This window comes from Manis pentadactyla, chromosome 6, assembly GCF_030020395.1.
Source record: "Manis pentadactyla isolate mManPen7 chromosome 6, mManPen7.hap1, whole genome shotgun sequence".
NCBI classification, from domain to species: Eukaryota; Metazoa; Chordata; class Mammalia; order Pholidota; family Manidae; genus Manis; species Manis pentadactyla.
The window spans coordinates 110,029,067-110,042,514 of record NC_080024.1 but is presented as its reverse complement, the minus strand read 5'-3'; the positions used below and the strand labels follow the sequence as shown (position 1 = coordinate 110,042,514).

At 32.5% G+C, this 13,448-nt stretch overlaps 1 protein-coding gene across 3 annotated transcripts in view; it reads left to right on the top strand.

The window, feature by feature from the left end:
* Window positions 1–13,448, top strand: part of ANKRD12 (ankyrin repeat domain 12) — a 182,495-nt gene that overhangs the window by 57,272 nt on the left and 111,775 nt on the right. For all 3 annotated transcript variants that reach the window (XM_036880673.2, XM_057504041.1, XM_036880672.2), the window contains exon 3: window positions 7,184–7,331. In XM_036880673.2, the coding sequence (XP_036736568.2) occupies window positions 7,184–7,331 (148 nt within the window). The remainder of the gene's footprint in view (window positions 1–7,183; window positions 7,332–13,448) is intronic.

Genomic DNA, 13,448 nt, shown 5'->3' with positions numbered 1-13,448 from the left:
CTGCATAGATTATTCAGCAGTCATTAATTGGTCAGAGATATGTTCAAACACCATGAGCCAGTAAGACTCCCACCTACTGCTGACAGACTTGTGTGTGTGTTGGGGAGTCCGTTCAGTGTTTAGACATTTTTCAAATCTTCCCTGGCATTTACTTTCCCCTGGGCTCACCCAGGTCTTCCCTTTGCTTGTGTATAGTCAACTAAGGATGTGTGGAGACCTTGGATCCTCTCAGATCTCTACTGTATGTGCACACAATCTCCCAGTCAGTAAGAGATATATGGAGAGCTTAGCCCTTCTCAGGTCTTCCCCATACATTTACATAGCTTTCCCTGTCAACCAGGGATATGTGCAGTCTTATCTAATGCCTCCGATGTCTCTCTGATTTCTTCTCTAAATTTCTGGCTCCTCCACCAGCAGCTGCTCCCTCACAGTGGGACCACAATCTTAGGTTAATAGAACTATGTTCACCCCCTACCCCATTTGTTTCCTGCCCTGTTTGCTATTTTTATCAACAATGTGGCTGGGTGTGGGATTTTGGCCCTCTACACTAAATTAAGTCAGTGCTCTCAGGCAGCAAAGATGCTTGTTTTCATTGCCAGCCCCACCCTGGTAGCTCTTACCACAAACTAAGCATTGTCAAGGGAATAAGAGCAAACCCCAGGCAAGAATGCCAGAGACACTTACTGTTCTTATCTGTAATGCAGCAGTTTTTCTTGAGAAAAATGCTTCTCAATTTGTTGTTTGCCTTTTTTCAGTTTTTAGAGACTTGAAATGGTTGTTTTTGACAATTTTGTTCAGATTTATGGTTGTTCTTGGAAGGATACTTTAAATATCTTTACTCCACCACAGATTAAGTTTCCCAAATGTGTTTTAATGTGTTTTAAGAACATGATTTCATTAATTTGTTTATTTTATCCAACAAACCTTACATGGGATTCCTATTGTGTTATGTGTTAGGAGAATTATGACCTTTGGAATAAAACAATGAGTGGTTAAGGCATGGTCTGAATTTTTATGAAGGCTCTTAGTTACTTTACCTGTGTATCTGAAGTGTTTTGTTCTCAGAGTCCCTTGATGCCCTTCAACATAATTGAGGATCCCAAAGAGCTTTTTTATATGTGGGTATATCTGTCGATCATTTACAATACCAGGAATTAAAACTGAGACAAAATTTAAATGTTTATTAATGGATTTAAAAAAATAGTAAAAGTATTACATGTTAACTCACATATTTTTATAAAAAACAACTGTATATTTCCAGACAAAAATCATTAGTCTGACAAGTGTCATTGGTTTTACAAATATCTTTAATGTCTGGTTTAAACAAAACAGCCAAATTCTCATCAGTTTCTGCATTCAGTATATTTTTATATCCCTTACCATGTAGTCTTTAGAAAACTCTAGTAATCTACATTCTTGAGAGAATGAGAGAAATATACTATAACATCTTGGAAATATACATAATATTTGTTGTGACCATACTTCTGACCTTGCAGATCCTCTGAAATGGTCTCAGAGACCATATTTTGAAATTTTCTATACTGTTGTAAGAATCACACCGATGAAAATATTGAGTGTACAATGATGGGATAAAAAAGGATAGAAGCATCATTTCTAGGGGCTTCAGGAATGGTCTCAGTAGAATAGAAACAATTCTCAAGGATAATGAAGTATGTGACCAGCAAGCAGAAGCTATATAAAACATATGAATCTGTTGCAGTAGTGCATATGAAGTTAGAATGTAGCCTGTGAAGGATGGAGGATAGGAAATGAGCATTAGACAGAAGTCAGCCCATTATAGCTTATGTGTCTTGCTAGGATCTCATACTTTAACTTGTAGTCAGTGAGCCAAAAGGGAAGATCCATGATAAAGACCAGTTAGAGTGGTATTTTAAAATTCCAAGCAAAAGGCAGTATGGACAGTGGCTATGGGGATAGAGAGAAGTTCACATATCTAGAAGACATTGAATTAAACTTAACTATGTATGTACAAAAAGTAGTCTGGGTCTACTTTGAGGTTGATTGGGCTATTCCATGGAAGGGAATTCAGTAAAAGGAACAGGTTGATTTGAGAAGAATATTTGACTTGTACTTGATGAATTGAGTTGGACATTGAAACATCCAAGTTGAAGTATTAGGTAGGTAGATGTGAGTCTAGAGTTCAAAATAGGTAGATTGAAAATAAATATATGAGGATTTGTGGAAAAGTAGTCTACAGGTATGGCAATGCCAGAAAGAGTGTGGGACAAAAATGGAGGAGTTCAAACATTTTAGGAGAAGGTGAGAGTGAATAAGGAGAACAGAGAGAAGCAGGATACACCACAAAGGAGAGTTGTGGGGGCAGAATACAGTATTAAAGGGAGGAAAGATGAGAACTTTTATTTCTAAATGTTTAAATAGAGTGAAGGCTGCATTTGTGAAATTACATCTCGGCTTCTTGATGTCACTTTTTGGGTTTGAATTGATATAAGGCTGTATTTGAAGCATTTGTTCTTCCTATTTACTTTGTGTCTTGAAAGCTGCCACTAAATACACAGTAGTGCTTGAGTATTGCCTTCATAAAAGTGTGATTTCTTAAAAAGTGTAGAGACAAGCCAAAAAGCAAGTACTTTTCAATAACATAATTCTGTTAAAAATGTTGATTAGGTAAGTTAAGAATACTTTTTAATCATTATATTTATAAATAAATAGGAAGAATAAATACAAATTAGTAGATAACTGATTTATTAACTTTTGACTTACCTGACAGGATATATTCTCAGTTTCTGTTTAATCATTCAGTATTTTTTCAAGATCACATTTGTTTGGGTAAGGGTCAGAAGCTCTTCTGAGGCAATATGCATGGTACTTCGTGTTTTTGGGTTTCTGAGCAGCTTTACATCAAAAGCTTTGTTAGAAGTAATTTTCTTCAGTTTTAAATAGATTATTTGACTGCTGCTTTGCACCTTAAGAGAGGAAGGGCCAATTTCCATTCCAGATTTCCTGCTTGTAGATCACACTATTGCTGCTGCTTAGGACAAAATGAAGCTAGAAGAAAGGATAGGAGAGAAAAGGATACTGCATGTTATATTCATCTATATATTTGTAATTATCTTTTCCTAGTGAGTGATTGGCCTTGAAGCTATCCTCTAGCTTTTGTTGAGTTTTTTTCTTCCATGAAATTTTTAGAAATGAGTATCTAGTTGTTCTGTTATGTAAATAAAGACCCTTTTTACAGTTTTAATATGATAGTCTATTTTTTTATAAGATCCTAAATTAAGAAAGTAACCTGAACTAAAATTTAATTTCTTAAATGCATTTAAACAGAGCATAATTTTAAACAATCACATTCTACAGAAATATACTTTTTATAAAAAGTGCTTTCATTACCTTATTAAATATCACAATAATCAGGGGTTCATCAACATTTCTACTTACAAGTCTTCAAATATTTTATCCTTTTATTACTAGTCTATGGGATTTTTTTCCACTGGTTTTAGTTTAGAAATTTTTCCACTGCAGTTTTTAGCTATAAATAACTATTTATAATTTGCAAAACAAAACCTTTCTTAAAACCTCCTATGATAATCTAAAACCTGGGTTAAATTTGTAAAGTATAAGTGAGTGGATATTAATCACTTAGTCTTCTAAATAGCTCTGTCCTATCCTTTTCATCAGTATAGTTCAGACCTTCATTATCTTCTATCCAGGTGATAATCAAGAAATTATTTATTTTATTCAAGTAATATAATGCCTGTTTATTGTAGGAAGATTTGGAAAATACATGTAAGGATAATGAAAATAGAAATTGCCTTGTCAAAAATCATGAAGTATCTGAGATTTTACCGTACCCTACTTGCAAACTAATCAGTTTCAAGGATGCTGGCAGAACACATGAGACTTCTAGGTTAGATATAAAGGAAAGTTGATTTCTCATAGCAATAGCAGTAGCCATATGTTGGCATTTTGCCTGTTCCAAGAGCCCTATTTTACATAAGGGGACATGAAAGAGGGCCATGTAATGACCACATGTACAGGGAGTTGCATTACAGGATAGGAACCCGAAATCTTTCATAATAGGTGGTAAGTCTACCTGACCTTTGCCCTTTCTCCTAAAGGGAGAAATTATTTATTACACTGAACTGTAAAACAGATCTGCCCTTTTTTCCAGAGAGAGACACTGCACTATCTTCCAAGGCTTTTCTATATACAAATATCCTTGAAAAAACAGTCCAGAACCAAGGAAGTTAGCGCCTCTCCTTGTAAGATGTGTGGATATGCAAGAGATCCATGGAGAATTGTCTGCTAGCACAACTGTAATGCCATTACCCACAGATAGTCATTAACATTTTAATTTGTATCCTTTAGGAGTTTTCTATTAACATTTTTTTTTCTAGGTAAATTTAAAATTTTTACCTCTTCATTTTTCTGTCTTACTGAGTTGGTAAAGACTGCCAGTTCATTGTCTAATAGCAACAGTGATAGAAGGTCATTCTTGTCTTGCCACTGATGTTTTCATGAAAGAATAAAAAATAATTGAAATGAAAAAGACTTGAGATATTTTGAAGTAATAAGCCTAACAGAGTCATGTACTTTTTGTGTCGTGGATATGGAAGAAGAATGTGCCAATGATTAGCTCCTGAATTGACAGAGTTTACCATTCTGTATTACAGAAATTTCAAACAATCAGAAGTAACTGTTTCTTTTGGAAATTACTTAACCCAAATCTGAAAATAATTTTCCAAGTATTAAGATTCTCACAAAAACCCTTTGCTCAAATAACATTTCCAAGGACAGTTTTATTTTACAGGAAACAGAACAGGTTGGTAGCAGTTACAAATATTCACACTAATCATGATATTACATAGGAGAACATGATCAATATATTCTTGTGAACATTTTCCATTTAACATGCTATCAAATTGGTTTCTTTTACCTTGTTTTGTGGCACAAAACAGTATCTTTACTTATGCAGGTTCAAGGAAGAAGGCACATCAATTTTTTCCTTATATTTTATTAATAACAAAGATTGGTATTTCTAAGGCAAGTCTCTAGAATGTTGTTGGTTAACCTTTCTATCTAATCTTGTCTTTTTATTTCTGATGCTTTGATATCTGGGGACTTGCCAACCCTTGGGAGACTGCCACTCCTCCCACTGCTACCCAATTCCTAGAGATCATAAACAACTCATTTGTGACCCTCTCATATGCAAACCAACCAATCCAGAATTCATCCCCAGTTACTAACTATCCAGTTCTCTGTGGGCCACTATCCTGCTGCCCTAATAATCACACCAGATCCAGGTACCAGACTATAGAGAAACAGCAACTAGACCCTAGAAACTGCTGAAATTACTCAAACTATCCAGTTCTGAGTCTCTTTGCCCTGTCTTGCCTTTTCTTTCCTGTGGAACTGCAATAAAATCTTTTGCCCACATAACCTTCCTCTTTCTCTGCCTCCTGACCCAGGCTGGTGCTTCCCTGTGTTGCCCTGAGTGGTATGGCATGCCTCCTTTTCTTGGGATCTGGGAGTGACAAACCGTCTTTTCAGTGGCAATGGTCTCCTGATATGTTGGCCTCATCATACCTGAATAATAATCAAACCAACGTTTTAAAGCAAAATGCATGCCTGTGAAGCTTCATTTCATTGGCTGACATGAAAGTGAAAAATCAGCTCAAGAGGATTTTTTACATGATAACTGGGAAATGTGAGGCTTTTATTCTTCAGTAGTCATTACCAGTCAGATATAAGGAAGTCACATTCTCTTCCTAATTTGCTAATATATTTTCCAAAAATGATTGTAGAGTCTATTCATATATTATTCTTGTCACGCTTTAAGATCATCATGGGTTTTTTAAGAATCTATTTTGATACAGTGAACTGTTTTAAAATATTTTCTAAAAATGAACTGTTCTTGTATTCTTTTTATGAATGCTGCTTGATTGTTATTTATCTTTCTAAGACAGTAAGTTTATTGAGGAGAGTTTATTTTTGCATGTATCTCAAGCCCTTTAGTGCATAATTTCTATCTCATACTCTTTTGGTATCCATTTTGGTTTAGACTTAAAAAATGAACTGGGGAGTTTCTAATCTTATTTTTATGCTATAGTATTATTTATATGAAATGGGAAGTATCTTATTCCTTGGATTTTTTATTAAAAATCTCTTGTAAAATATTCTGGGCTAGATACCTCTTTTAAACATAAAATCTTTGGCTATAGATTTATTGTTTTCTATGATCATTGATCTATTCAGATTTTCTTTTTCTTTCATGAGTCAGTTTTTAGTAATACATTTTTTCCAGGCCTTAAATTTTTAGTGGTATAAAAATGAATGCAGTATTCTTGTATAGCTTTTTAATACCCCTTCTGGATTTGTATTTAGGTCACAATCCCAATCTTTGTTCTTTTTCTCTTCTTTAATCATTTCTATGGCTAGACTTGTAAAGTTTTATTCTCTTGCTATTTTAGAATCACGTTTGGTTTTATTGATAAATTCTACATTTAAAAAAAGTTCAGTATTTATTTTTTATGCCCCTTCTTCCTCTTTTTTCCTTTATTTTCATCTTGGGTTGAAAGCTAGTGTCTTCTGCAATCTTGAGCCATCTTCTAGTTTACTTCTGAGAATCTTTGTAGGTATGATATCTGTCATCTATTGTCACAGTTTAAGAACCATTATTTTAAGCTCTCCTGCTAAGGTGATATAGCTTAGCTTAGTATCTAGCATGTTTTTCACATGTTTTTCATGTAACCCAGTTTAGATGTGCTAATACCAATTCAGATGTTGGTTTATAAGTGTGAACTTGATAATAGCTATAGACATGAGGGTAGGTACTTCACCTAAATGAGGGGCACATGATATTAATAAAACATAATCTGTTTAATTCAATCCATAATTGCTTTTCAAATTTATTTATTTGCTTTATTGATGATATCTATATTAACTTGTTCTGTTATACTTAAGACATTTTGTTTTATATTTATTTTAAAATTCTGTTACTACATAAAATAGAGCAATATGAAATAAGTTAGGAAAAATGGTAAAATTGTTGAAACTGGGTCTTTTGAGTACTTGAAGATGAAGGTTTGTAATACCCTCCTTACTTCTGTGTGTGTTTGAAAATTTCCTTCATCAAGTGTCTTTTAATAACTGTATTACCTAACTAATGTTGCTATAACTTTATTCATATTTGATTTTTTAATAGAGTAAAGACAAGATTGCTTCCTATAGTAAAACTCCAAAAATTGATCGAAGTGATGTGGGCAAGGAGATGAAAGAGAAATCGTCCATGAAACGTAAACTTCCTTTTACCATTAGCCCATCAAGAAATGAAGAGCGAGATTCAGATACAGGTAGAATAATTTGTAGTTTTCTGGTAAAATCTTTATCACTCGTTTTTCTGTGATTTTCCTCGTATCTTTCCTCTTGCACCCTATTATAAAGAAATAATTGTATTTTAGTATTTCAGATTTATCCATTTTGGTGCAGAAATTCATGTATTTCTCATCCAGACATGATTTCTAATCAGAGATTAAAAACAATTTTACTTTTTTCCATATTCTTAATATTTATTACAAATCTCTTACCACTTTCAGAATTTAATTTCTTGGGAGCATTCCAGTGATGAAAATTAATTCAGTGACAGAAACATAGGATATATACGGTAGATTTAAGAAACAGTTGTTGAGTTTTCATGAACACATTATTGAGCCCACCAAAGAAAAAGTTTAGAAATTTTAGATACAGAAGTGAGTCAGAAATAAGTGTCACCCCAAAACAGAAAACAAAATGTTGAGGCTGACTGCCTAAGCCAATTTATAGTACTTTTTTCTCAATTCTTGTATGTCAGAAATGATACTTGACATTAGTCAATCCCAGTTATTCATAATAGATTAGAACCTTATTACCACTGTCTAATAAATTACTAGATTGTGCTTCAGCCCTGAATTAATAATTTCTTGAAACTGATATGAAGTTTGAATGTTTAAGTAACTATCACAATTATTTTTTCCCTTGCATTAAATGCTAGTAATGAACTTAAGAATGTTTCAGCTTCACTCATAGAAAATTAGAGTTCCATTATGAGTTTATGTACACATTTTTTCCCACTTACATCTTTCTAGCCATCTTAATCATCAGTATGGAAATGATCTTAACTGTGAAATCTGGGAAGATACCATAAAGACTTTTGAAACACGTGGTGTTAACAACATAGCTTTTAGAAAATACTTAATTTTCATATGCACTTTTAGTAGGTAGGGCTCCTTTTATGTATGTTGCTGTCTCTCTTGGCTTTAACCAGAAATTATTCTTAAACACTCAGGACATTTTTTGAACTTTGAAAATTGCTCTTTTTTTGCAGTGATTAAGAAATTAGGCGTTTTGTCCATTTTAAGTTACAATGGCTTCTTCTAGAGACTTAGCCTTTTTTTATCCTGAAGCATGACTCTACTTATCATTAAGTAGTATTCTAAAGCTATTACTAAGTCTCTTAGAGGAAAGTGATTATGCACGTTTAGATATGTGATTTAACTTTTGTCGTATTTTCTTATTTTGCTAGTCATTTTTAGAGTACTTACATTAACCAGGTTTTGTTTTCCAATATCAGTGATAGTTCTGCTAGTAATTCAAAGAAACAATTCTGAAAATTCAAAGGAAGCTAACATATTTTAGAAATAAAGAAGACTTCAAAATAGTAAATTTCCCAAGAGAACCTGTGTTATTAGACCAAGTGGATTATTTGTCTTTTACTTAGAGTAGAATAAAGAAGAAAATGTTACTTAGGAAGATGTGAACTTTAGGCACTGAGTAAACATAATATAATTCATATTTTAATAATTGGATTATATATATTTCCCCTGCTTTTAATTTTTCCACTATTTGAATTTAGTGGGATGTTGCACCTTTCTGTCTTTAAGACTGTTTTGTAACAAACTTATTTTTCTTTTGGAAAGATTACATGCTAACACTAAACAAGAGTTTGATGTATTTAAAGCATATTTTGTTCAGCTGAATTTAAAAATTTTAGTAAATAGTAGATGAAGGCTTTAGTTTTGCACATACACCCCTGCAAAGCATTAAGAATTTCCCCAAGCCGAAAGCAAAATGTCTTATTTACAATCCAGAGGTCTTATTTTCATCATCCAAAAAATTTAGATTCCAGAGTACCATTAAGTGATATTTTCCATATAAAGGGTGATTATAGCATCAAACTTTATATTTGACATTTATCACTTTTTGGCATGTACTATCTTTAAAATTACTAGCTGAAATTATATATATATATACACACACACACACACACATATATATATATATATTATAAAAATATATAGAAGGGATAAATATTGACAACACATAATAGTCCTTACTATATATAGAATTTGTATATACATAGAATGATATTTTATGTATATGTATATACATGTGAAGAAAAAACACAAAAATGGAAAAATGGACAAAAGATAAAAGCAAATAGTTCAGAACAACAAAATTACAGTTTGGAAAGGAATATATGAAAAAACAATAGTAATTAAAGAAATACAGTTTGTAACAACTGACAAAATTATTGGCCTACAACATACCAAGTCACTGGTTAGAAATAGGAACTTACTTTAGTTGGTCTAAATTAAAGAGAGGCTTTGTTGGAGGTAAATATGACAGTGTATGTCAAAAACTTACAGTTTATTAGCACTTGACTTATTCTTTCTTTGGGTATTTATTCTATGTAAATAACTACTGATGACAAAAATTTTCTTCACATGTATTTATCTCAGCTTTATTTATAACACACAAGAAAAGAAACCAGAAAATAGTGTCATGTAATAAAGGATTTGTTAAATTATGGTAAATCCAATGAAGAAATAGGATTTTTACTCTTAAAATAACATTGTAGAAGAATATGCATGATGGAAAGGTGTTCATATTATACAAAGAAAAAATAGGTTATGAAATAAGATGTATTATTTGCATTAAAGTAATCTCTATATTTCTATTTGTATCTATGTGCACATAGGGCATACATTAACACATATCGAAAAATAAGACTGTTTAAAAGTTGAAAGACTTATCATTGTAGAACTAAGCCTAAACCTAGTGGGTGTCTTATGGGTCCAGAACAAAAATGTAAACATTTTAAACCTTGACTTAGTGAAAGTTAAAGAACAGAGGATGGGGAATAAGGGGAAGACATGAATAGTTCTACTCAGCTCATCATCTCTCATAGCAGGAGATTAAATGATACTATCTAAAACTGAAATAAATTGTTTTTAAAAATAATTGCTTTATTTTTAATCTTCCCTTATTAAAATTATTTTATGTATATGTATATACATGTGTTTATATTTCAGCATATGATATCTCTTATAGAGAAGCAATTCCTTTGGTTACTTTTCTATGGTTAGATTAAAATAAAACTAATCTTACAGCTTTTTACTTGGAAAATATCACATATATGTACTATTTTTTATTCTTACATAAATATATTTCTCTCTCTACTAGTTCTTTTGCCATTATATATATTTAGAGGAATGCTTGGAATGATGCTCAACATTTTATTTCCAGGATTTGAAGTGATGTGTTACTTTATTCTTTGTTCTCTTTTATATGGCTTGAATTTTTTAAAAATAATGAATGTGTATTATTTTTATTAAACACAGCCATTACTTTTTAAAAGGTACTTATATTGTCCAAGGAAAGCTCAATGGTCCCCAAAATCAGAAATAATGCCGTCAACTGGATGAGTCATTCTTAGTCTTCATTTTGAGATACCCCAGTGTACCTTAACATTTTATTTCTCAATTATTTAATATCAACTTTTAAAAAGATAACATTTTCTAGAAAAAGAATTGCTTGACTAGATGGATAAGATTTGGGGGGAAATTATAGCATAATTTGAAGTCATGCCAGTGAGTCCTTAGGGCTATATCAAAATACTGCTCATTTCGGCAAATTGCAAATATATCTGCTCATATCATTAAGTATCTATTTCCACATATTTATCCTATCAGAGAATCCCCATACATTTTTATCCCATGAAATGTTAAGATACTAATATATACAATGACTTATTGAACCTATGGAAGCAACTACTCTTACCTAGAAGACAAATTATTTCTTAAACCTACATCAGCTTGCTTTATCACTTATTTTTAGCTTTTACTTTCAATTTCTCCTAGTCTAGAATCCTGACAGGATAAATAATTGTAGTTACGCAGAAGTAAATCACAGCATAGTCAGAGGCTTTGGATTCTGACAGACCAGTGTTGAGTCCCTGCTCGGCTCCCTACCAGCCCTTGCCAAGTAATTTAAGATCTTTATAAGCCCCAGTTTTCTCATTTGTAAAAGTGCATATAACAATACTAACTTCAGAGAATTATGACCTTTAAGTGACATAATGTGTTAGAAGTAGTTCAATAATGCCATCAAAGATGGGGCTCTTTTCATCTTGCTCCTCTGCCACCCTTAGCTTATATGTGGCTTTTATCCTTAAACATTTTATATTAATAGTTGCAAGATAACTTCTTCCTGGGCACAAAGCAGGAGAGGAAAAACCAAGGACAGAAGTATCTTTTCCCAGTGAGACTTTGCCTTTTTAATGATGAAAATACCTCCCTAGAACTTCTACCTGCATCTCATTGGTGAGGCTACCCTAGTTGCAGGGGAATCTGAAAAGTCAAATACTTTTTGTGGGGCATATAGTCATTCTAATCAAAATTTGGAGTATTCCTGGTTAAGAAGGGGAGAGTGAATATTGGGTACTCACCTTATAATACTGCCACTTTATATAAAATTTTTAGCAAAATAATTACTAACTGGTAACTGCTGTTATCGTTAATAGTTGTTAATGTTACTACCATAGTGAACTTTACTCTTGCACTATCAGTCATGAAATCATACTTACTTTTCTTAGTCTAATTACATCCAAGGGAAAGCTGCTTCCTTCACATGAAAATACTGAACAGCTGGCCTTTGAGTCTCTTCTTGGCTTTCAAACTAAATTTGCAGTTATTTTGTTATGACTAATGCCATCAAAAGCATCTTTGCAGATTATATTTTTATTATACCCTGAATTATTTCTTCCTTCTTCATTCCCAGGAGTAGGGTTAGGGGGCTAAAAAAGTTAAACATTTCTATGTTGTTTCTCCAAAATAATTTTACTTAGTTACAAAGCCTCCAGCAGTATACTAATGTTCTTTAACCTCAAATTGTACTGGGGCACTTCTTTTTTTTAAAGGTTCAACAGATCTAACGTTCCATAAAGGGAAACCAGTAGTACTTCATCATTTTAGTTTATATGTTTAAATAAATAGAAAGATGCAACACTTTTCACTTTGTAAAAGTTTACAGTTGCACAGTGCAGGGGTTAGGTGCACTGATCCCCAACACAGTCGAATTTAAAGGTAAAATTTTTTATTTCCCCAAACTTAACTACTAGTCGGAAAAAAAGGTAAAATTTTTGATTTCCCCAAAACTTAACTACTAATAGACTACTCTTGACTAGAAGCCTTACTGATAACATAAACAGTTACACATAACATTAACACATTTTTTTCTGTGTTATATGTATTATATACTATAAAGGAGAAGATGTTTTTTCAGACTGTCACAAATCAAAAAATTTCCAGTGTTTATTGAGCAAAATTCACATATAAGTGGATCTGCACAGTTCAAACTTGTATTGCTCAAGGGTCAACTGTATTTCCTCTTAACAAGCATTATTTATTTGCCTACTTATTTTTTCTTTTGTCCTATGTAGATAATGTGGTATGAAAAACTCCAGCAAGGCACGATATTACCTGTTCCCAAAGTCCATGGTGGCAGTTGTGGAGCCTGTTCAAAGGTTTTAAACTAAGTTTTCTCTGCCAGCCAGCCTTAGTTCTCTCTTACTGAGGCTTTCAGTGCCATTAGACTTCCTATATCTAATAGGACTCAAGGAAATTTGGATAGAGAAACTTGGAATATATATATATATATATATATATATATATATATATATATAATTTTGCTGGTATCTATGTTAAAATAACAGTTAAAGTCGGTGCTTTATAAAGGATATAAATCACCTTTTGGTGATTCTCATTGTCTTTTCTTGCTGCAAAGAATGTATCAGGGAGAGATAATTGACCAGTTTAATACTCAGTGTTACACAAAACCTTCATAGGTAGCAACAGTTTCATTATAGTTTAGTCTCAGTGTAGCACAGAAGGAAGAAGTTGTTGGGAGAAGGGATATGTTATGGAAACTTTAAATTTTCCAGCTCCTGAAATATATCTTTATAGAATACACATTCATATGCCCCAAATATACACAGACTTATTTGAGAGAAAACCAAAAGGTGTGGTAGAGTCAGGGTGGGTTACTTACTTCCAGAGGAAGATTTGAATAAACTTTTACTCTACTTACTTATATTAATGAATATAATTGAAAGTTCAGTTTATCCACGGTGCCTCATCTGTAACAATAATAGG